This window comes from Thunnus thynnus, chromosome 14, assembly GCF_963924715.1.
Source record: "Thunnus thynnus chromosome 14, fThuThy2.1, whole genome shotgun sequence".
Classification (NCBI taxonomy): domain Eukaryota; kingdom Metazoa; phylum Chordata; class Actinopteri; order Scombriformes; family Scombridae; genus Thunnus; species Thunnus thynnus.
Genome location: NC_089530.1, coordinates 8,198,201 through 8,224,332, shown reverse-complemented (window position 1 = coordinate 8,224,332; position 26,132 = coordinate 8,198,201). Strand labels below are relative to the sequence as shown.

At 40.6% G+C, this 26,132-nt stretch overlaps 1 protein-coding gene across 8 annotated transcripts in view; it reads left to right on the top strand.

The window, feature by feature from the left end:
• Positions 1 to 26,132, top strand: part of cdh23 (cadherin-related 23) — a 186,198-nt gene that overhangs the window by 72,146 nt on the left and 87,920 nt on the right. For all 8 annotated transcript variants that reach the window (XM_067609599.1, XM_067609602.1, XM_067609598.1 and 5 more), the window contains 3 exons: positions 17,128 to 17,322; positions 17,418 to 17,546; positions 20,810 to 20,888. In XM_067609599.1, coding sequence (XP_067465700.1) covers positions 17,128 to 17,322; positions 17,418 to 17,546; positions 20,810 to 20,888 — 403 coding nt within the window. The remainder of the gene's footprint in view (positions 1 to 17,127; positions 17,323 to 17,417; positions 17,547 to 20,809; positions 20,889 to 26,132) is intronic.

The window sequence follows — 26,132 nt, the reverse complement described above, 5'->3', positions numbered from 1 at the left end:
AGCTCACGTAGATCTGATGACCAGAGCTATGAAGGTGGGATTAAGATTGGGGATGTCATCTTTCTATGCCAGAGGCAGAAAAAAAATTTTAAGAAATGGTTATACAAGCTGTTGTAAATCGACATGGATAACAAATGCTTCAGAAGGGTTCTGTAGATTGTCTGTACTATAAGGCAGTTTAAAGACACCAAAAAGGAGCATGTCTCCTTTGGGACATGGGGAGTCTGGTCCCAGTGTTCTGGACAAGCTGTTCTGGGACATTGCAGATTACAGTAGTTGAGATGGTAGGAAAAGAAGCCATAAATAACTGTCCATGTCAGTGGACAAAAAAAAAAATCTTGATGTCAGAAAGAGCACATCTGACGAACTCTGTACATGACACCTCAAAGTACTGTCAAAAGTCACAGGATGAGCAGGTTCTCAGCATAGATTAGATGCAGTGACTTGTTTCAAGTGAGATGTCAACCTCTGACAGGTTAATAATAATAAAAAATAAAAAGGTAATCAACCCTTCATCAAGAGAACGATGAAGTCAGTCAGTGTTCAATTGTTATTTTGATTTGCTTGTGTGTTGCTCAGACTTTCTATTTTGCAGGTCTTTATCTGAACCTCTTTCCTCTAGTTCACTCCATCTCCCTCTGATGTTAGTTCTGGATAATTGTCCAAGCAATGTTACCCTCACTCCCTATGAATTGAAAGCAGACCAATTGTACTTGTGAGTGACTGCAAACATAATCCAGCTGCCAAAAAACCTCTCCACAGCTACATAAAGATATTGGTTAGTACTGGATTATGGGGTTTGTAATATGGTCCTAGATGTGTACCTTTACATGTGATATATCTTAGTGTTATATAGTAAAAGATTATAAATACAGAGAAACAAAAGCATGCACTTAATTGAACAATATAAAGAACCAGTTGACATGATGGTAACAAAGTTGCACAGGTCTATGGATGCTGCAGGTACATCTTTGACGCTTTCTCTGCTCTTGGTCACATACACAAACACAAATACAAGCTGCCCTTACACATGCACACACGCACACTGAAACTCAAACACACGCCCGTCTTCAGTTAGTCCCCGATTCCCCAATGTCTTTAAAAGAAAATGTGGACTGATTAAAGGAAATGTGAAAAATATGACAAAATAAATAAATAAAGCCAGAGTGTCTTGCCCCCCTAGGCAACAGCCGTTTATATGATAATCAGCTCTACTCTAATTTGCATTTAATTCTATTTTAAAAATGACTTCTTAAGAAAGAGAGGAAGTGGATGAGAACAGGAAAAATAATGTAGGAGAACAAGATAGTCTGTAGGAGGAAAAGCAAACAGGCTTTGTTATCGTTTACCTTCCTTTCATCAGGTCATCAGTTATCTTCGGTTTGTGTCAATGTGACTTTTCCTCAAGGACTACCGTTTCATAAAAAGAGCGGTGCTGTACATACATGTTTATCTTTAAAATATGTTCATATGTATACCTATAAATCCCACTTTGTAGTTTTCTTAATGATATTATCCACTCCCTGGACATGGGCTGCTTTATTCTGTGCAGCTGGACCTGCCTCTATCGCTAGCCTGTTTTGAATGGCAGACTTTGGACTGAAAGCCACTTGAATGAATTCCTGGACCATCTGAGAAAATCTGATCAGGGGGTATGTGTCCCTCCGATCGTATAGCATCTGTTCTTGAGCAGCTTGAGCAAGGCCACAGCAGTGGTAGTATTGTGCATTTCCCAGCTGTGAGTGTAAAGCATAACATGCCCTTGTCACTGCAGCTTATCCCCCGAGGTGCTGCTGTCCAGTTAAATATGCCACATTTACTACTTTTAAACTCATTCATTACCCCATCAATTTGGAGATAAATAGTAACATATACTTACTGTAAAAAAAACAAAATAAGGCCATCACAGAGAAGACTGGAAGCCTCCACTGGTCGGTTGCTTATATGACATTCAGCCCCATTAGATATTGTACTATAGCACCAGCATCTCAGACCAAAACAAATGTGCGTGTCTTTTACTCAATAAAGTTGGAAAAAATGCTGATCAAATATGGATCAAGATTATGTTACTGCATTGCCTATTTCTCACGTCAATTGTTTTCAGAGACATATTGTAGTGTACTGTTTAGCTGGAATAGGAGAAACTTTGTGACCCAGCTGCCATGTTGAAAACGGACAAGGAAGGACACAGAGGGACTTGCATGCTCACGTGCACTGTGCAGCTACCAAAACAAAGAACAGAGAGGCTCAAATTACAACACACACAGAGGTAGTGTGACTTCATTCTCTGCTCAGGACACCATTACTCCACTATATCTTTACATAATAAATAGTTGTTTGCTGACATCTAGTGGAGCTGAATGTTGTATATTGCACCTTTAATGGCACCAAGCAGTTCCAACATAGCTGCACGTTACGCCTTTAACTAAAGGTTGAAAACAAAATTGCTTACTTTCACTTTTAATAATTGAGATGGATAACTTTCCACAACAAGTAGAGAGAGGATACAAGACTTGCCGATGTGGCCTGTCCTTGTACCCTTCCCCTGGGATCAACCCATCTGCCTCTTTCTGGCTCTCTCTGGCTCCGTGGATCCCCGTGGCATGCTGGACTTGATTACCTTTACATTTAAACAAACAGCCCAAGCTCTTTGGAGGCAGTCAGCCATGAACTCTGACAGGGAGGTTGGGGTTGGGCAGTTGGGGGAGAGGACTGATCAGGAGATAAAGATGTTATTTGTTTCTTTTCTCTACTGATAAAAGGGCCTGTCCATACACACAAACACATACACACAGATTCTCCTACTTATCCTCATGAGGAACCTCCAATCCCTATCTCCTCAGCCCTTACTTTAACCATCACTTCACCATGCCCAACCTTATACGTTAACCTAACTGAAATCCTATTTTTAACCAAATTCCAAATATATTAGCCCAAAATCAGAACTCTAAGGCCATCCAAGAAGTGAGTATCAGACAAAATGACCACTCTTGATAAAACAATCCTAATTCAAAAGAATTGAATCCAAAAGTATGGGAACATATCGCATAATGAATACATGCGCTCACATCATGTACATACACACACAAGCACACAAATTCATACGCTGTCTTCGCCTTTCAAAAGTGGCTCCTCTTGCTGTCTGTTGATGTGGAATCATTTTGTTCGGCTGAGTGCTTCTCCAGAAAATCGCCCATCGCTCAGTCAGGCCATAGAGTGGACAGAGAGAAAAGCAGCGCAAGACAAGATAGAATGAAAGGAGGCTACAGTATAATGTGAGGCTTTTTTTGCCACTGGTTTCTGTACAGTGCACAAAGACTTGTTCTGTATGTATTGTATGACTGGTCCTCCTGACCAGTTTAATAGAAATTAATTGAGTACAGGGGGTCAAATGAATTGCCAAGATGAAAATGAATGGCAGCTATGTGAAGGCGGTGCATACACACAACATTGTCAATTCAGTGAGTTTAGCAATTGATTTCCTGACAAGAACAATCATAATCTAACCTATTCTTCTTGACTGTTGTTTGTTGAGCCATTTTTATTAGTCTCTTTAAAGAGAGGACATCACTCTTTCACTTTTTTTAAGATCAGCTTTTCTCATTCATCCACTGCTTTGTTGCCATCACCTCAGGAATGTTCAGATGGGGGGAGACAGAGAAAAGCAAAAATTGGAGTTTGGAGAACTGGGTGGATTTTGTGAGTGATGCCCCTCCTGCAACACCACTGAATTTGTTTTTACCAAGGCTGTCTAGGACACAGACACAGAAATACAATAACAACCCAGAAACTCACACAGCAAAAGAGAAGTCTTGTCAACTAGTAAAGTCAAGAAAAATCAAACTTGTGCATTTGCAGCAACATTGCTTCTGTTTATAATGCATCTTTCCTTTCTCTTTTCATTTCATGACAGATTTGATGAATGTGAGACAATATGTGCACTTAAACAAGCAGGAACTAAAAGATACAGAGTTTGTCTGCTTAATTTATTGTTAGCCCTGCAATTTGCAATTTCTGTTTTTTTGTTTTTTATTGTCACTATTTGGCTTCGAGATTCATAATGTGACCTAATTTGCAGTCAGTTTACAGACATTTTCTCACAGAGCCATATTTACATTTTTTTCAACAGCAGTTTCATTTTGTGCAAATTTCATCCCCACCTTAACTGCACGACTCACACTTAGATATACATAGATAACTGGCTTATCATTGAAAATTGTTGTGTTGGAGTTGTATACAAAGCACAGTGGGTCCCTCCGTTTCAGAGCAAAGCTCCCTAATGGCAATCTCTCCTATCACAAGAATGCATCATTACTGATAGGCACACCTATCAGCAGATTGCATGTTGTCACTCAGACAGTCTGTCTCTTAGCTCAAACTGAGCTCAAGATACCAGTCAACACTCAGGCTGCAATGATGGCATCAGCCACCCACGCTTTACTACTGAGGCGGCTAAGATTGAAGAGCTTTATGAGGTGGGTTTCATACCTCAACCTCAGCCCCAAGCACAGTGCCCATTGTGACACAGATCACAGGTACATACAAGAGGACTGCAGCTGTGTGCCACTGGGGAAGCGTGGGCTTTAAACCCCTATCAAAACTGTCGTCATGAGTGGAATTGTAATGACAGGCACATCCTTTTATGAGTTGGGCTTTCTCATCAGCTTGTGGATGCCATTCCCATGACATATAATTTAAAGTTGGTACTACCTCCCCTGGGACCTAGGGCTCATTTTATCAGTGATGTGGCCACATCATGGGACCTGTTCCATGAGTTGTCCGCAAGTAATAGTCTGTTTGTTCAGACACAAGCATACAGTACTTTGAGTGGTTTTACTGTATAGATGTATCTGAGATGCTGATGGCTCTCAGATACATCTATATAAGTGGTTAGGGTATGTATGAATCTCATCCCTTTTGGATGTTTCCTGGATCTTCTCTAACCTGTTGGGTTAGAGAAGATCCAATTTCTTATGTAATCTTTGTGTTACCACTATGCATTTTTTGCTTTGTTCATTTAACACTGTTTAGTCCCCATAGACATCCAGTGCAACCCAGTCCATGTCACATGACTGTTGAGTTTCTGTCTGCGAAAACAAACAAAAAGACAAAAAAAAGTGGGCTGACATTCCTTTTATTCTCATGGAAAATGCAATATTTTAAGATAGTCTCAGCATTAAAATGTGTGATAACATTTCTAGTGGGAAATGTGCATTTTATTTTCATAATCTTTATTCAGTGAATGTATATGATAAGTTTGTCAGTTATTATGAAGATTCTTGCAGGCTTTCTATTGTTGCTATGGTGGTTGCTATGGACGCTGCTATCACTGAAACCATGTAGTTGCATGTTGTTTGAATCAATGTCTTTGCATTGTGTAGTTATCTGAGCTGTTATGTTATTTGTGTTGTTTTATGTAACTGTTTGATGATATTCTTTCAACAAAAAACATGGATTTTAGAGCAGCCCAGGGATGAATTGAAATTAATGAGATGAGATGAATTGTTATCAAAATGCATTTTAATGCCGAAACTATCTTAAAATACTGCATTTTCCACTGAGAATAAAAGGAATGTCAGCTTTTTGTTGTTGTTTTCACAGACAGAAACTTGACAGTCACATGACGTGGACTGCCGTGATACTGGGTTGCAATGGAGGTCTATGGGGACTACATGGTGTTAAACGACACGCGAAAAGCTTGAAATGCATAGACATGACATGCAAAATATCTTCAAAAGTGGTGTGCTGTTTATATGCCATCCCATGAGATCATGTTAATCTGTAACCCCTGGCAAGTCTTACGGCTCCTGTACTGCAAGCAGGAGTTGGAGGTAGTATGCTTACAGAAGTACTCATACATTACAGCAAACAAAACAAATTCTAAAAATGCTATATGCATGTTGATTAGAGAATTCAAATTGTTTCGAAGTAAGTTAAACCACACTTTTTCAGGAGAGTATAAATCATTTTTGTATAATTTCCCTCAATTTACTGTTGGAGCCTTGCAGATGAAGGACACTTAGTCTTGTTTCAATAGCAGTGAATTATTGATAAGCTAATTTCAAATGTGAAATATGGCTTTGTGTGTCACCTCTATGATTAATTTAAGTGTTCTCGTGATTCACCTGCTTCAGCATCTCTGCCAAAGCCGCATACTGTGAAATCATTACCAGCGCCCTGACTTCGCCTACTTATATAGAGTATGTTATATATATATCCATCAAATAGTTGTGTAATACATATATTTTATGAATACATAGACTATATATTGATGGATTTACATGATTCTGGGGTATATTTGTGATATGTAATTGGTTTTCGTTTTGACTTGAAGTGTTGTATTCGTGATCAAATTTTTTATTTCAAAGGTTTAACACCAAGTCCTCTCCATGAAGGCAATGGTATGCACTGATTCTCTAAGTGGCACAAGATTAGGGTTATGTTCAGCTGTAGGGTTAATTTTGCCTTAAGGTTACATTAAAGTGGCATTTGAGCGAGGTATAGAGGGCTTTGCCTGACCAGAGGAGCACTTGGGAGGCACTGACTTTGAGCAACTTTTAGAATTTTGCTTGGAAGTGACTCATTAGGGCACAGACCTGGTTGAATAAAATTTTCAAAAATGGCACACATATTGACAGAATGTTGAATTAAAGCTGAAATGGGGGCTATATGGTGTGTGCTTCATACTAAGCCTAATAACAAGACATAACATAATTCAAATGTCATCTCTGAACAAGTCATTTCTATTCACTTTTGAAAGTCTTGCACTTACTGTTGATCACAATGTCACTTTTGTGCTCCAAATTAAAATGCTATCACTAAATAGCTTTGAAACAGCATATAGATATTAGATCAGTCTTCAGTGTGGATTATTTTAATTTGTAATTTGTAATTATTTGTACAAATGGGCTTACAGTAACATGTATTATTTGTGTTTTGTGTTTTCTTAAATTCTTGTTCATTGGTCAAACTTGTTGAGCAGTTTGTGACACTTTCTCATAAAAGGAAAATTTTACTTGCTCACTATTAAGTACTTACTCCATGGTATTTACTTCACTTGTCTTAATTCTAGTTGGTGGTTGGTTTGCAATTTAAATATTATTAGAATAACAGAACAACTTACCATAGCCAAAAAGATAAGCTATGTTCAAATCTTACAAAGTTTGTTTCATCAGTTTAACCCATGGTTAGGTCTGATTCATCAGTGACAGTTAACTGGTAACAGTGCTGTTTCTATTGTTATCTGCAGTATACCTGCAGTGGCTAAACTGTTAACTGAACCGTTGTTTCAGGTGTCCTGTTACATCATGTTAACAGATGCTGGCTAACATGAAGCATTTTGCCTTACCGAGGCATAAGGCCTTTTTAGTTAACATCTTTCTTATCCCTTAATTCTCATCTAATTATTTTGCTTCATGTTCCCCTCATTTGCAATACATTCCCTTACATACAGAATTATGCCAGTGGCAGTGTGACACCACACCATATGTGGGAGGCAGTGATGGAGGGACAGAGGTTGTGAGAGGCAGGGTGAAAGGGTGAGTGAAGCTGGTACAATCACATGCCCGCTGGGTTGGAAGTGGAGAGCAGACAGCCGGGGAGGAACTAAAAACCTTGCCAGCAGTGTAGGTGTAATCATGGCTCTATTGTAGTGAACAGCTGGGTCTCTGTGGCTGGTAGCAGCAGGGGGCCAAAGCCTGAGCGCTGCCCCTGCAAATCACCATGTCCTTAACATTTCTGACAAATAAGAGCAGAGCATTGTACTCAGAAGCCACAGCCTTCATCAGGTAGGAAAAAAAGTCAACTTTACTTCAAACAGCAGAGATAGCATGCCAAAGCATGCCTGACTTTTGACTATGTTTTCTCACCGAATCAACAAGCACTAGATCAGAATGTACCTAGATTTTGGGCCTTCTTGTAGCAGGGCTTAAAGAAAGCAGTTTCAGTCAGTGGGTCAGTCAGTCAGTAAGTTGGTCGATCAGTTAGCTGGTTGGTTGGCCCATTTATCTGTCCGTCTGTCAGTCCAACATTTTGGTCCATAGAAAAATACATGGACAACCACTGGCCAGGTTTCCATGTTATGTGATATGTATCATTTATATTTTATTGGTATTATTAATGTTTGTAGGTTTCAAAAGATGAAAATTAGATTATATTTTACAAATTGAGCATACAGTGTATAACAAAACTGAGTACACCCCTGTCGATTTAATACAATTTTATATGTTTTTAGAAGAAGAGGTAATAAGCCAATTAATAAAAAAAACAAAATATCTGACTACTTAAACTATGATGAAGGGTCCATATTTAAGAACAAACTGCAACAAAAGTCAGCACTGCTTTCATTAGTGAGACTCCATCCTTTTATTTTTCAATATTTTTTATGCCCGCCTTTATTTTTGATGACAGAATCGACCCTCCTGGGCATGGATGATGCCAGTCTCATACAAATCTGTGGAGAGATGTTCTGCCATTCTTCAGATGATTGTTTTCAGCTGCTCTTTGCTGGAGGGGTTTTGTTGCTCTACTTTCTGCTTTAAAATACTCCAAAGGTGATCTATTGGATTCAGGTCAGGGGAAATACTTGGCCAGGTCACAGTTTTCACTTTTTTCTTCTTTAAAAACTCTTTCTTCGGTGTGATTTCTGCAGTGTGTTTGGAACCATTATCATGCGGGAAAATTCCTCTGCTGCCAACCTTCTTCAGACTGATAGTCATCTTTTCATTCGGTATTTGGGTATACAAACTTGCATTCAGTGCCATCTATAAATGTCATCTCCCCTACAGCTTTTGCACTCAGGCAGAACCCATATCAGCACACTCCCACCTCAATGTTTCACAATCAGCACTATGCAGTCACTGTGGTAGTCCTGGCCAAGTCCATGCCAAACATGCTGGACCCCATCTCCATCTCATCCAAACAAATTAATTTTGGTTTCATCTGACTAAAGAATGTAGAAGTATCCATAAGGCTTCTTTTTATGCTCTTTGGCAAAGTTTAATCTTGCAGTTTTGTAAGCAATGGTTTTCTTCTAGGACATTGTTTGTAGAGGCTGACATGCTTCCTCATAGGCCTGGCTTACTGGGGCATTTAAATGAAACAGAGCCATCATTAACTGTATTAGTTCCATCTGTGCTTTTCCTGCCATGACAAGTCAAAATGTCTGCTGTGAAAAAGGCTTATTTTATTCTGATGCTTTTGTGCTTTTGTTTGGGACAGGAATAATTATCAGTAGACAGTAAAATAGTTGACAGCCTCCTTCACTGAGACATGAGCATGAACATAAACAATAAACGAAACCTGACTGGATAAACTCACCACAGGCTGGGCTGTCATTACTGTAGTTCTTGCTTCCAATTTTCAAAGCAGAAAACATGGCAGGTGTTCTGGAAACTTTGTCATATTTCTATAATAATTTGTCAATATTTTCTTCAATAATATGGGGTCTTCTTAGATTTCCCACAGACATTTTTGGGCATTTTGGATCCTTGGTGGAAATGTGGTGGGTTATCTATGTGGGCTACTTGGATAACATACATGAAATACTCCAATGGTCACATAAACACAAACATACATGTTCAGGCCTTAGCACAAAGAACACTAAAGAGCAGTTTTACAGAAGCTGTTGTGTTAGTTGCTAGAGTTGTGTGGTTCATTTTCCTTGTCCACATATTTATACGTGAGGTGTGAACTGTAATGCAGTTGCCACCCACTAATATTTTCATTTGCATTTATTGGTAAATAAGCTCAAACTGTCACAGACACAATCAATAGAACATTATAGTATTTAGCAAAACAGCATCTTTGCTTAACATCCCTAATCTGTAGACTATTGGGTTAGAAAATCTCAAATTGAATACATGACATTTTCTAAGCACAAAATCAATGCAGTGTCTGCAGAGTAAAAATATCATAGATAAGAAAATGCTGAGCAAATAGAGTGCTTAAACCTGGAGAAGGATGCTGGCATGGATCCGAAATAATACTGAGGGCTGTTTCAGGTCATTTTTTGGGTGATGAATAAACTTAGTCAGAGTTTGATTGTCAAAAATAATAATGAATGCATCCAGAATGCACTTAGCAGATGAATAGAAGAATACTATCAAGCTTTGATGGAACAGTGTTTATCTTCCTAGTTGTTCATAAAATATAGGAAATATGGCATAAATTCCATATCTGATGGAGACTACTCTACATTTCCTTAGAGAGTAGGGAAAGTGCAGAAGTATTACTTTTGCAGTCTGTTTTTAATGAATAACAGTGACATGCTGCCAATACAAGATGTATATAATTTCCTCATAAACCCCTTAATCTTTCACATTCAGGATGATAATGATTATTCTTTTTAAGAAAATGTTATGTAAAATGCTAAGAATTTTTTATATATCTCACAATGCTTTCAACAGCATTGTACCTCTCCATTTCCATTACAGAGTTGTGTTTGGATGATTTGCTTTTTTTTTTAATAAATCAGACACTAATTTGGTGCTTTTAGCTTGTGCACCTGAAGAGCATAATTTGCCTTTATGCTGCAGTCTGAGATAATTTGGCTTCAGTTCTTCCATCACTATAGTAACATATAAATGAATTACACTGGAAGTTGTTGTTGGAGAGAGCATCATCACACACTGTGGTGATTGCTCCACCAAGGACCCCCTAGAGGAGAGAGCTGATGTTTAACCACTGGATTCCATTACGCTTACAGCTCCAGCCCCCAGTGGACTCAAGCCCCCGTCAACCCTCAAGGTCCCAGAGTGAAGCTGAGCTGTGTAGTCCTGAGGTCTGGGAAGCCTTGACTCTCCAGAGCCCCAGAAGTCTCTGTCATGTTGAACCTGAAATTTGACCCACAGGAGACAAGTGCTCCACTGCTGCTCTCAACCAGTAGAGACAGCAGTGCAAACACCATCATATTATACAGCAGAGGCACAGTTAAAAGCGAATAGGGACTCCCTTCTTTATTAGAGAACTCTCATGGCTGTTAGTGACAGGCTTTCACTTTCATATGCTCATATCTGTGCTCTCACTTTCTTTCTCTAATTTCACCGTCTGTCCTCCTCTCTGTCTTTGTTTTTCTGTATATTCTTACCACTTATAGTCTAGTTTAGTCTAGTCTAGACATAATCTTTCATTTTTGCCTGCAAAAAGTAATAGAAAGTAATTAGACTCACTCATCTTGACAGTCAACCAATATACAGTAAACTATCATGATAATGTTAAAATGGACAGCTGAAATATCTATGGTGCATACAGTAAGCAATCAGACCCTTTATTTAGTTGTTGTTACTTTGTGGAACCAATCAATTGTTGTACGTGTACTCACATATCCCTCAAGTGTCACACATTCTTCCTTTTAAATCTGTCAAGGTCAAGGACATTCTTACCTCTCCTGAAGCCACTCAAGTATTGTCCTCAATGTGTGATTTGATGAACTGCAACATTTCATGGAGTTCTCTGCCATCTCTGCAGAGATGCTCCTTTGGAGTGGCCATTGGGTTCTTGCCCATACACTGAGTTTGGCTGAAGGGCCAGCTCTGGGAAGAATCATGTTGTTTCCAGACTTCATTTTCACAATGATGCCCATCATGGCTCTGGGAACTTTCATTGATTTAGCAGTTTCTAATACAGTTTTTCCGTGGGTGGAAACATGTATTTCCATTACAGCCTCACAGCAAGGGATAACCATGCCAAGCCATGCTGCTGTGGTCCTGCTGGGTAGTCAACCTATGACAAGCCTTATTTTACTATTCCTGATGACTTTCTGTGTTAAGTCACTGCTGATGAAAACCCAACATCCCCCTGCTGTTGCTTCACATTAAACACTTTCCCAGTGAGATGATTCTTTGCGAAGAAGTAATAGGAAATAAAATATGTTTATCACAGAGTTATAGGAGTTTCATCAGCACTGTGATTCTTCAATTAAAAACAGGTCTACACAACAAGTTATGGAGATATTTGGCCCTATTAAGTCAGTGGATGAGTTTTAAATATTGCAGGGAGGAATAGTTCAAGAAGTAAGATTTTAGATGAAGAGCTGCAGATGGGCCTTTCTTCAAATTAGCAGACCTCCAGCATGTCATCAATGTAAACAACTTAACTTATCTTACTGTGCTGTACAATGGTAAAACACTGGCACAATGCCAGCACGGCTCAAGGTTGTTCATAAAAAAACCTTGTTACACTCTTACATCGATCTGTGCCACAACACAATGCTGTCTTGGACCTCTACAGAGAGTTCCATGGACTTCAGGCCTTTCAGGGTTTAGTTGTTTTTTCCTCTGGTACCATATGCACCGTGTACTTTGGGACAACAATGCCTTTAAACATGTTCAGGACACATTTCAATGATGATTAAAAAACAGGATGCATTAACAACAAATATCAACTTGCAATGCAACTGCCAAGGTTTTGAATACATAGGTAAATAAGGTATTTTTGTATTTCACAATTAATACGGTTGCAAAAATGTATATTGCATCATTATTAATAGGTATCAATTGTAAGTTGATGGCAATATTTGAATTAATTTTCAGTTAGGTTTATAACACAACAAGGCATCTTAATACTGTCCTAAAAACACACTAGAAATCTCTTTCTCTCTATCTCTCTCTACACTCTATGTGTCTCCTACTCTCATTCCATAAGTAGTAGCTCTCAGAGGGAGAGTAGGGTGATTCCTGCGGTGCAGTTTAGATATGACACAGCAGGGAACTCTCTTCATCCCTCTCCAACCGTCTCCCCACTTAACATTCTGCTTCCCAAAGGAAATAGCTCCCATTTATTCAAATGCTACAAAGCACTGTCAAGGCATATATGCAGGAATATGAGCCATGGCTAACCAATTGGCTTTTGCATGTGTGAAGGAATAGTTAGTGACACATACAGTGCTTCTCAACTAGCAGGCACTGGTATCCAGTTTAGCAGCCACTGGTCCGATCCTTCCTTGCTGGGCATTGTTTATCATGTGGCTCACTTATGGAGAAGTGATTGAACCGTCTGATAGGCTAATAAAAAGAGGGGGATTCACTGCCTAGCATTTTGCGCCTGGTCACACACATTGACTTGCAATCTGCATGACATGGCTCCAATCAATGGCCTGATGGTGAGGCTATTGAGACCCAGTGAAAGGTACAAAAGGCCAAGCAGAAGACAATATGTCTGATGGCTCTTTGGTCTTTTATGAGCTCCATGGTGAGCTGCAAAGAGAGGATTACCAGACGGGTTGTAGAGCTCTCTGTAGCGGCAGACTGCTGGAATGCAGAGAAATTCATCAAGAGGAGCTGATGATCCAAGGCATCTGTTTGAATAGGTTGCCTTATTGTTTTTCTCTTAGTGTTAAAATATACCTCTTGTGTAAGCAGAGCATTTTGACCTTCAAAACCTTCTAGGGAGGATAAAGGGAAAACAAGAAAAGAATAAGGTGAATGGCTAATTGTTATGTTGTGATTCTGTCATCAGAGCCTTGAGAGGCTAATAGCAGCTCAAAGATGATCTTCACTTGCACACAACCGAGCCTTCTAACCTCAGACGTACCACACTGACACAGAGAGAGTTAGTCATCTGGGTTCCTTAGGAAAGCTTTGAAAGCTCTGTTGTTGCTTGAAATTCTTTGAACACCGTGGCACTGTTAAATCTGGGAGTTCAAAACTGGTGTGTGTGTGTGTGTGTGTCTGTATGTGTCTGTGTGTGTGTGTTAACCTATTCGGATGAGAGTGTGTAACAGTATTCACTGAACCTTGTGGCATTGTCGTCATTATTTCACAGGTTGCTGTGTAGAGAGAGATAGAAACAGGCACGCTTTAGGGGAGGAAAAGGATACATCATATCACATACTTACTCTTCAAAAATCCAGATCTCATTCACACACACTCCCCCTCTTTCCAAAAAAAAGTTACACACACACACACACACACACACACTTACTCACCTAATGCTTAACTATCAAACTGCATCCTTGACATCAAAGCAAAGTTGATAAAGCAGACAACCATGCTAGACACACATGCAGGTACACAAACGCACAAACACACAGACTCAGCACAAGAAGGAATGTTTGATTAATTCACATAGAGTATGATTTTGTGTATTTTTATCCATTTAATTTGTGCGTGTGTCATGCTGTAGGCTGTGGGGTACTTTTACAGGTGTTTCCAGGTCTCTTGTAAGCAGACAACTTGACAAGCATAATAAATATATCAGAGAAATGCAGCTTAGATGTTTATTCAAATACAGTTATTGTTGTGGGGAAGTGGATTAGTAACTCTGTTCCTTCACTCAGCAACTATTGATGAGGTTTGCCTCAGCTAAGTGCTGTAGTGGAGCTTCTTAGTGACCAAATTAGAGGTAAACTGACAAAAAATGATAATGAAGTTTTTCTGCAAGAGAGTTTTAAAATAAAAGGGGACCCTACAATTCTTTTTTTCTCTCTCACCAATACCAGATACCCCATGCGTTTCTTATAGTTGTAGCAACAGCACAGACACAAGGCATTCCTTACCTTGTATATGGGTGTTGGAGATTTGAGGTTTACTCACCTAAGATTTAGACAGGCAGGAAAAATCCCGATATAGAAATGATGACATCTGTCGGGGGATCCTGGCCCAGGGCTTACGGCACAGACCATGCATCACAACATCCTCGGTCCGTGTCCTGCCAGGGACCTTTGTTGCATTCCCTTATCTCTCCCATTATTTCTCCTTATATGTCTACTGTCACCTTTAAGAAAAGAGAAAGAAATGATGACATCTTTAAACCTGCTTATTTTGATTTAAAATATATTAACTTTAATAACATCAGTCTTAGGAACTTCCTGCAACCCTGTCTGTATATCAAGCAATCCAATGAAGGTTCCAACCTCAAGGCTGAGAAACTGCAATATCTGTTGCTCTCTCTGACATCTGTTGCTCTCCTTGTTTGACCCTGCAGCTACACCACTTGGATCTCTCTCCTCTTTCTGTCCCTCAATTCCCATGTGGCAATCAGACTTAATCTGGTTTGACAGACCAGTTTCCAGCACTGCTTATTCATGTGTAGAGACCAGTGGGAGAACGTTTAACAAGGGAATCGAGGGGGAAGAATGGTGGAAGCAGAAATATTAAGGAACTGCAGTTAGCCTTACCTTGCTGTTGTGTTGTTGTGTTTCCAGGGTAACAGCCTCCTGCCCTCACGAGTAAGACAGTGGGTCAACAGGTCTAAGTCACACACACAAATTACAAATGCATACACCCATATCTCTATAGACACTTTCTCATCGCACTGTTCACACTGTCCCAACGCACATACACATGTTCTCCCCCAAGCAATCACACACAAACATACACAGTTTTACAGACTCTGACATACTAAGGCAACAGCAAAATGTAGTGTGTACACACACACACATGCAAATACACCTCAGTGCTCCCCTGACATCAGTGCAGACAGACTGCGGGGTCAACAGCTCTCTTACTGTGTCACTTTAGCTTTGGCTCAGAGCCCAGCTCTCTTCAATTCAACACCATGACCTCCCCATGTGGTCACACTCTCCCCCTGGAGTATACAAGGCCACATGCTCTATTTTGTGTGTGCACAGGTGAGTGTGTGAGTGACAGAGAGAGCGAGAGAGAGAGAGAGAGAAAAGGGACCTTGTGCAAGTGTTTCTTTCCAGTAATATACCTGGAATACCTCCCATCCTCTTGCACAGTCTTTTTTTTTCTTGTGTCTGCAGGCAGTCTCATTTCGTATTAATTGTGTGTGTGTGTGTGTGTGTGTGTGGTTGTTTTGAGATAAAATTCCAATTAATGAAGATGTCCCTCAAACTCTGCAATACCTGGGGACTCTGTATCTTTATATGGCCTCCTCTTTTGTGATTTTGCCAGGTTCGGACACTGACCATGGCCAAGACAAACAGTACTCTGATATGGCATTGTGCAGCCTTTCTTGCCCAGTTGATGTTCCTTAACTCTTAGCTTTTTGATATCCAAGGTAATTTTTTCAGGCAACACAGATAGGCACAGACGGTGAGACGAATATTTTCTGACAATAGGATGGCCCTATGTCATTGAAGTTACACTATTGTGAGAGTAAAATCTGTTTTATCAGAGGAAGTCACAATGTGGAGCTGCAATGGACAAGAGTGCTTCATTCTGTCCAACTGATATGCCATAAATTTGTCCTCTGTGCCCAAATTAAACTCTGCTGTCAACTGTGTATGGTCAATCGTCTAAAACCGTCTCCTTGCACATGAAGTGATGAGAAAAGTTCAGCTCAAAATGAACATCCAGTAATTATCTTCTCACCCCTGTCGAGTTTCCAGTGGAGTTTGTAAGATCATCACACAAGGAGATAGTCCCATAGCTCCAGCTTTGCATTCTTTCAAACTGTACTGTTAATGAGACAGTCTTTTCAGAGCTGCAAAACAACCATAAAAATGTTCTCCATATTTCCGACCAATGATGAAGGGTTTTGTAGTTAAACAGTGAAATGTGGGGTGTTTGGGTGTCAGTGAATCATGAATTTTGATTTTGTGGGAAACAATTCCTTTAGGAGCAAAATGTTTGTGTCTGTATAGTGGTGATCAAGAGGCAGTTGGGTTCACCTGTGTTAATTCACATTCTTCTTTTATCTATTTAGCATCCTTTGGTTTCTGGCTTAATAAATAAATAATAGTAATAATGTGTGTGCTCTAACACTGACGTGCCACTGAAGAATTGCTGATGCAACCCTTTGGTCACTAACCAATCACAGGTGATTGATTACAATAACAGCCATGTTTAATTCATCCACATTGACCAATAATACATTGTTATTTGCAGTCATCATTTAGGAGAGTAGCTCTAGGGAAAGAATATGCACATTCAGTAACAACTTATTCATTCAACTCATTCCAAAAATGATGACTAATTAAATTGTCCCCTGTGGCTCTGTAGCTAGACAAGGCTTCTGTGTAAACCACATAAAGGTCATAAGTTCAGTCTGTACTTCACCAGTAGTGTATTAGTATTCATCCTGAACATTTCTCAGTGTAATGATGGAAAAAATATTCTACTACAATTTGAATCAGGTCATGTACTTAGATCATGTCTATTTCGCTGCCAGCCTGTACTCAATGCCAGTACTGTGTGTTTATGTCTGCTTGAATGTGTCTTCCAGAACACACCGGTGGGACGATCAGTGTTTATGGTGAATGCAACAGATCCAGACCAGGGCACTGGAGGCAGCGTTCTCTTCTCCTTCCAGCCCCCTTCCCCCTTCTTCGCTATTGATGGGGCCCGAGGCACTGTCACCGTCATCAAACCTCTGGATTATGAGACAACCTCAGCCTACCAGCTCACTGTCAACGCCACGGTCAGCACATACATCAACCACTGAAATTTGCATTAGCACAGACCTAACACACTCAAACAAATGAATGCATATGCTTTTGTTTCTGTTTCTATCAGGATCAAGACAAAGTGAGACCTCTCTCCCGGCTTGCCAACTTGGCTATTACTATCACTGATGTCCAGGACATGGACCCCATTTTCACCAATCTGCCCTACAGTACCAACATAGAGGAGGACGTTCCCCTGGTCAGTAATACCTGACATCACACTGCCACAGCTTACATCCTCCTCATGCAGTTTTTATGTGAAAGCCTCTACAATCTGTTCATTTCTTTGTCTCTCATCCTTCTCTGTTGTCAACAGGTTCAACTTATCTTTCACCTTCATTGCTCATCTCCTGCTCCTTCTGTCCCATGTTCCTTCTCCTTTTTGATTATTCAGGAGCAGGTGCAAGAGAAATATGGTTAAAAAGGAGGCCTGAGTTAATATCAGGGCAGGATACCCTCTTCCTGAGACCTGCCCCCCCCCCCAAAAAAAAAAAAAGGAATCCACACACACCCAAACTCAGCCCCAGGCCCCTATATGCAGCACTGCAGGTGTTGGAGACTGTGGAGACTGTAATTACTGTGAGAGATTTACAGGGATGTGCGGCCTCTAGCAAAGGTCACCAGGGCTATAGGATTTATCTCACCATGCTGCATCATGTGCTCTACTGCTGCATGAAGTATGAAGTACTAAGCAGTAGGGTCTCACAGTGACCCTACTTTTGTCTTTATAGCAAGAAGGTTTATAATGGGTATGTAATATACTGAGTGTCTGTTTCTCTGTGTACCATTATGTTCACCCCGGCTCAGCCCTCTAAACTGGGTTCCCAGGTGGCTAATGGTCCAGCTATTGATGTTTCCACTCATAGAGAGGGAATTACACACAGGGGCATAATACTGTCCGTCCTTATTTCTGTTCTCTCTTTCTCTCTCTATCACTTTTCATTCTACCTCTCCTTTCGTCTCTCCCCTGACTCACCCAAACCAATCCCCACAACTCACGCACCCACCCGCACATCTCTCGTCCCCGGCTTACACGTGCCGTAGTAGAAATGTCAAGTGCTACATTTGCATGCATATTAACGGGGCGTGACGGAGTCGACGCCCGGTGTCTCCCCGACTCTCTGATTCATCAGCTGTCACCAGGAAGGTCACAACAGGAGGAAGATGAAGGAGAGGAGGAGGAGGAAGTGTGGATGGGGTAGAGAGAGAAAGTGGAAGAGATGTCGGGGTAAAGGTGAAAGGAGAGAGGAAATGTGCAAAGTTACAGCAAGATAGAGGAATAAACATCACGTTGGATCACAGAGTCGATGTTGATGAGTGGATTCCAGATTTCTCACAGCAACCGAGCAGTGCTAAACCTCAGTAATACTGCCTTGGAGTATTGTAGCTCTTGCCTCTTACAGTAGGGGGCATTGTATAATCCTATTATAGCGGCACTGTAGGAGGAGGTCATGGCAAGCGTGCAATCAAAATCTTTTACTGAGCCCCTTTGACCCAGCAACAGATACATATAGGATAACAACAGTGCTTAAAGCGAAACACAGAAATGTGTGCCACCACGCTGGCACACATACACACACATACACACACACACTCCCGATGCCCTCATGTGGTATTCTAACAGGCATGTGTCATTTCCATTAGGTAGTGTTTGGTGGTGATAAGCCGAGGGCGTACAGTGACGGAACGAGTGTCAACTGTTCTCAAGGCCCATGACATTTACACGTAAAGGGATATCAAACTTGGATCCCTGTCATAGGTCATTTCTCAAAGGTGTGAGCGAACACACACACACATGCACACAAAACCCCCTCTATTCCTATCTCTCTCCGTTCCTGTTTGTTTCTCTCTGTCTGTCTTTCTCTTTTTCCCCAGCCAATCAACCCGTCATCCGTAGAAAAACTTTGAAGGAGTAAAAGAAAATATTTTCACAGGGCAGGGATTTTAGCTGTTATAGCTATGAATCCATGCTGCTTGGACTGACGTTTAAGCCCCTTCTAGGACAAACACAATTTGGCTGTCAAATCAATGAGGAGAAAGAGAGAAAAAGAGAATGGGTTGGGGGGGTAATGCACTGTATAGCTAGAAATGAAAGGATAAGGAGGAGGAGAGGGGGGCTGACTTGAGTTTGGGAGATGTGTTGGTGTATGTGTGAGCGTGTGTGTGTGTGTGTGTGTATGTGTGTAGGTTTGCAGGAGGGGGGGATTGTATCTTTGACGGTTGATTGAACATATTCCACTTGTGTAGACAGCTCGAGAATATTGCTCATATTATTTCAGCATCACTTCTTCTTCTCACTTGCTTTCTCTGTCCCTCATTTCTCTCCTAGTCTGTCCCTAAATCCCCCCCCCCACCCACCCCCCATAGTGTTTGTGTGTGTGTGTGTGTATGTGTGTGTGTGTGTGTTTCCCTCTCAGCTAGTGATTGGTGTGAATCAATCTCTCTAAAAGGCTTGTAATTGATTCTGCTGTAATTGGTCAATGACAGGAGATGCTTTGGCAGAAATGGAGCATAAACACGCCTTAGACACAATTTGCAGGATCAATGGGAGGCAGCATGCTCGGGTGTGAGTGAGAGAGTGTAGAGGGAGAAAGGGGGAGCGGGAGGGAGGGAGGGTGGGAGGAGGAGAGAAGGAAGGAAATTGGGAAGTAGGGAGGGTCGCTCCGTCTCTCACTGCAGCACAGGGGTTTTTAAGTATCACCACCGTGTCTGATTGAGGCACGAAGTCTGAGAAAGCTCAGTGGATCAAAGACTTTTCAAATAGCTTTTCGCTTTTCTTTTTTTTCTCCCCCAACTGTCATACTGTGGTTTTTTGTCGAGTTGCAGGCTCATTGGCGCAGCTGGAGAGTTTTGAAACAATGAAAGGTGAAATAAACCCCAATGAAGTGCTAATAACCCACTCTATAATGAAAAAAACTGTCTGTTTGTGATTTGCCTGCTGTGATGTTAGTTGCCTTTTAGTTACGGTTATTTTTCTCCTTTCCAATATGGAGATGCAGTGACGTATTGGCAATACAGGGCTGTTATGGTTCAACATTTGGTGGGAGTGTCTTTCCAAGAAGACAAGACAAGAGTGCTCGTTCATGGTCTTCATGGGATAATGAGTTTCTGACTGGGAAATATTATGACAATGATTCCCCGAGTTGATGCATTTCTTACAGATTTCACTGATTAATGTCCATCCTGAAGGCCAGAAATCAACATATTTTACAATATGATAAAAGCCACTAACATCATTTTGTGTACATAACAAAGGACAAAAAACATGAAAATATGAATCTGGTATTATGTAGTTTGTCGATAGCTGCTTACTGTAATACAAGGTTTCTTGTAAATGATAACAGGTCAGATTAAAGTAAAAATTGCTGGAAAAATGCTTGGAAATGCATAATGACTGTGAAGATTACATGCAGCTTATACAGTATGTTTTGTGTGTGTGTGTGTGTGTGTGTGTGTCTGCAGGGTTACGAAGTGCGGAAGATAACAGCCATTGACCAGGATCTGGGCCGACCGAGAGGCATCGGCTACACCATCATCTCAGGTCTGAGTCACATAATCAATCTGACATCCGCAGCACAGAGAGGGGAATCGATCACTTCTTATCATAATCCCACAGTAATAATAGACAAGTCTCATCAAGCACAACAGTCAATAACAGGAGAGAGCAGTGCCTCAGAATTGGAGAAAGGGCTTGCCCATAAGTGGATATTAATCACTGTTTGGTGCAGCGGAAGTCAGCTTTCATTTAGTGTTATCATTCACAAGTTTGGCTCGTGCCATCAAAACAGGATTATAGTTTGTCAGAGTGACAAATTTTACCTCCGGCAAAGAGGATGATCTCATGTGTTTCTGTTGTTGCCTACGTGTGTTTTTTTTTTCGATTGTTTTATTAGATATGTCAGAGTAACACTTTGGGTAAATACGCTGAGATAAAGTGTGAGTGCTGAATGCCTCCATTGGGTCTCCTCCTGAAATCTATATCTTGTGTTGGTGTTTCTGCACCTGTGAGTCTTACTTTAAAGAATGTGATGGGACTTGTGGAGAAGATGAGAGGAAGCTACAGTTTGCATGGTGCTGATAAGGCTATAGCAGTGATCCTGCAGCTTCCTGAGCTGAGTTTTCCTCTGCCAATGATGTGACGTTTGTGCCTGCCAGTTAATTCTTCCGTCTGTCTGCCAGGACGATATCTCACAAACTCATGAACAGATTTTCATGAATCTTGATGGTTAGATTGACCTTGGGGCAAGAAGGCCCACGTTACATTTTGGGGTTGATCTTGAATTGTCACTACTAGACCAGTATCTTGTTTTTCTTGCCTTATCTGTGAAATGACAGAAATGATTCCAAATCCCTGAAGTAGGTTTTCAGGATGAATAAACCAATTTAACATAGAATTTTAATGACGTTTTGGGGAGCAAGTGGGGAAAGTGTTGATGTAAGTATTGTTTTTATGAGTGGTAGTCTGTCTGTGAACTGAAAAAGCTGGACTCCACTGTCCCCTGTTTGCCCTAAAGAATAACCTAATTTGCAATCTTGTGAAACCCGCCTTCAGAATTTGGAGCTTGTGTTGATCTTATATGAACAGATGAATGTGATCAGACGGAAGTGAAGGTTGAAAGGTGCACTAACGAAGGGACACACTGAGTTTACATACACTCATTATTTACAGTAATTTAGTTATTTGAGTGTATTAAATAATATTACATATTGAATGTGTCATTATCTAAATAGGTAGTGCAGACCTTCTGTTCACTAGATGATGACCCATTGTCACTGATGTCCTCCGTCCGTTTGTTTTTGTCAAAGAAATTCAGGATATGGCTGTTTTATCTAGTTTATGTAAGACACATCCCTCCTTTTACTCACTGAGTAAACACCATATTCCTTTTGAAATAAAACGCACAAACACTTTTGACTCGGTGCTCCATGCACAGCTGTAATTCCGCTTTAATACCCCCGTAGGGTGATTATTGTCACTACAATCAACACTTCAATCCTGAAGGATGAAGAATCCCTCCAAGATCCTTCAGGACTAAAACATTGATCTGTGTGGTGAAAATAAACACCCGTTGGGAGGATTATAGCTATGTGTGGACTGTATTCTTTAAACTCTGCATGCCCCCTGTTGAGCCCAGAATGGCCAGGATGGAAGGACATCGGTGGCTCCAGTTTTGCCAGCTGGCTGATAAGGGCTGGCACCGCTTGATAAGCCTGGCACACCATGGGAATTTTGGGTGATGAAGATATTCATCGTTCTGCCATCTGCTGAGTCACTGCCTGACCTCACTGCTTAACAAAGGAATTTGACCCCTTGTGTGTGTGTGTGTGCATTTGAACTTGAGCATGTGCGCAGTCATGTAATACTTGTGAGTGATAGCGTGTCTGAGAGAAACAGTGTGCGCTCCTTGCATGCATGTGTGAACCTGATTGTTGTACACTCAGGACACAGAGTCCACAACCCAGCCCACTTCTTTACAGAGCTCACCACAAACACTCTGCTCCCTTTCAGTGCACACACCTACTCAGTCTTACTTACCATCTGCTGCAACATTTTGTATTGTTGTGTGTGTTGTGTTTGTTGCAAAGTTGAAGGGCTGAGTTAAGCTCTAGAGGAGAAGAGCATTAAAAAGACATTAATTAGGTGGTGCGATGGATTCCCAGTCGTTGCAAAATCAAGAGTTATAGCACTGCACTAAGCCCTTATGGAGATGGAGCCTGTAGGCTTGATAAAATCATTATAAGTTTGATAGATAATGGAAGTTGAAGGGTGATGCAGTGCCAGGAGATAAAGGTAGGAGGGCAAGGTTTTCAGAGGATTTTTGCATGTGTGTCAGTTGTTGTTTTTTTTTGTTTTTTTTGGTGAGTCTGTGTGTGTGTGTGTGTGTGCGTGTGCACATGTGCACTCGCATATACGTCTCTGTCTATACAGGCTCATGTGCACGTCGTCAGATTAGTGTGAAGGCGTGCTTGTTTGCAGACTTAAGCGCAACTCTGCACGGCGCCTCTCTTGCCTTCCCGCTCCTCGCCCAGAGTGTCCTCAGAGAGCGCGGCTCACTCCTGCGGGACTCGTCTCATTAGTTCAGTAATTAAGATAAACGAGGTTTTAATTGCAGCTGTGATTTATGCTAATGATTGTGGGACTCAAGATGAGGATTTCCTCTGCCTCCTCCAATCAGAGGGCAGATCTGGGATTTGATGTGTACAGGAGATAGCATCACAGCATCACCACTCTGCCTCCAATGTTGCAGTTGTTATTGTTTGTTATGATGGTGGAGATGCAGGGGATGGTTTGATGGTAAGATCCCTGGTCCACTGAGTCAGATGTATCGCTTATTGTAACTCTGACCTACTGGTCTCATTATGCATCAAAAGCTCTAACCATAGTCCTTTACTGATCAGTATTTTGTACAGTACTTTCAGATCCAAAATGCTCAAAATGTAACAAACACTCTCGCTATTGATGATAATAATGATTTTTATTCATGCCCATAGTGGTTGTTGCCCTAAACAACCATATTGAATGTTTTGCATTTGGAAGGCTCTGCTCCTGACAGACCCCGAATTCCTAAGATCATGTCGTCTTTTCTCTACAGTAGCTGTGCACCATTAAGTACTCATTGCCTTTTAAAATGAGAATAATCTTGCCTAATCTTTACATTGGAGAGGTAATACTGATTTAATGACCTATTGCCAATCATTGCAGATGTTGCCATAATTGCTACAAATATTTTCAGATTCTTTTCATGTAAAACTTACATTAGCTTTTAATAAAGATACCAACTCCTGCATGTCTCAATTACAATTTATCATAAAATTATCAAACCCTTAAGATCTGTCTAAAAGTGGCATTAACCATGTGATGTGTGTCTGCAAAACCAAGTAAATAAATTATTAGATAAACAAGATAAAAAATGATAGTTTCTTTAGTTCAGGCATGCTGGACTAAAATTATATCGTGTGTGAGAGAGCTTTGTGATTAATGAATATGTAATTTCTGCAAGCTTTTTTTATTTAGGAAAACTGTGCAGAGTCACTGACAAATCATTATTGATCATATAAAAATTAAAGAGGTGCTCTGGCAATAATTGCCATTACTGAGCTATCTCCTAATTCTGCTAATGTTGGGTCAGATATTTCATGAACGATAAAATCCAAATGCACTTCCCTTGATGTGAAACTCTCATCTATAAGTACTCCATTTTCCCATTGTCGTCTGCATTACATTTCCTGAGTCAGTCTAATTTGGCCTCTGGCACTATTATACCAAGTGAAGCTTTTATTTATTTATTTATTTTACAGTTGCTCTAAATGCGCATTTAAGTCCATTTTTAAAAAATGAATTTGTTCTAGGCTCGTGCTGATAATTGACCTATTATTAAAGGGAAGATAACAGAAGAATTTGCCAGGTGTTCAGGTGTCTGTTTTGAGTAGCAACGATGTGTCCAGGGAATCAAATATCTGCTTGCTCAGTCTTGTTGCAGTAGTTGCTATGACTCCAGTCAGTGCAGAGAATATTAAATATTAAATGACCTTTTCCCGTAACAGCACTAGTCTTACACCAGCATGATCCCCATTTTGACCCCAGTTGTTCCATGCATTACAATAATACACAAAGTCTGATATAAACTTACCAGCTCCCCTGAAAGGAACAAATCCTGTAAAGCCTCATTTTTTGCAAACAAATGTTTTACATAGCACCACAGTCTGCTAATGCAGTTGTGAACCAATTAAGAGCAAATATAAAAGGACAGCTTTATCATTATGTCTTCCTCATCAGTAGGATGTTGTTTTAACTAAAAACCAAACATCCCATTTTCCTTATCCAGACAGCAGCATACAAAAGGAAAAGTGTGAACAATGTGACAATGAAATACTTACAGAAAATGATACAGACTTCATATCACTTGATTTTGCTATAGCACAAAAGCTAGCAAGTGTGTGATGGACAACAGGGATTATTTTTCACAGAAGGTGCAGACCAAAGAGAATAATTACCTCTATAATAAGCATTATAGCAACTTCATTTGTTTCTATTCACATGTAAAGTATATAGCACCTTAGCTTTTGGCCAACAGCTCCAGCAACAAACAATCCCAAAATGTCAGCAATTATCCACTCAAACCCACCCCCGAGGACGGCCAAGGCAGCAGCACAGACAGCCTCGGTCAGTCTCACTGACACCAACGACCCGAGGAACTGACACTCCAAAGATGGACTCACTCTGGCACAACGTCCACACAATAACTTTCATTTGAGGATGTCTGCACGCATACATACATGAATGGATTACACACACACACACACACAGGGAAGGAGAAAGAAGGAAAAGATACCAAAACAGAAATAAAAAGACAAAAAAAGAGGTAACTTTTACCTCTCTAAAAAGAGCTTGGCTATCTGTGATTTCTATTATAGAGAGTTAGAGGCCAACAAGTCTTGTCCAAAAGTATTTCTGTCCGTTAGGATAAGAGTTAAGCCGTTGTGTAAAGTTTGTGTGGACTCTCCACTGTGCCTGTAATGATAGTGTAAGGACAAGCAGAGGAAAAGTCAGCCTAGCGTCTCACAGAATGAAAGGACATCCCCCAAGCTTTTCATATCAGCCTCTTGTTTATCTGTGTGTGCTTGTTTCTATCTCTTGCCACATGCAAGCACAACTAATCCCATCTTAAGCCCTTTTCCATCTCTACCCTTTTCTATCCTTTTAGACAATTCCTCCTTTCTTATTGCATCTCTTCTGTTTGGGAAACTGCAGCAAAGAATTGACCGCATTGGATTTTAATTTGCA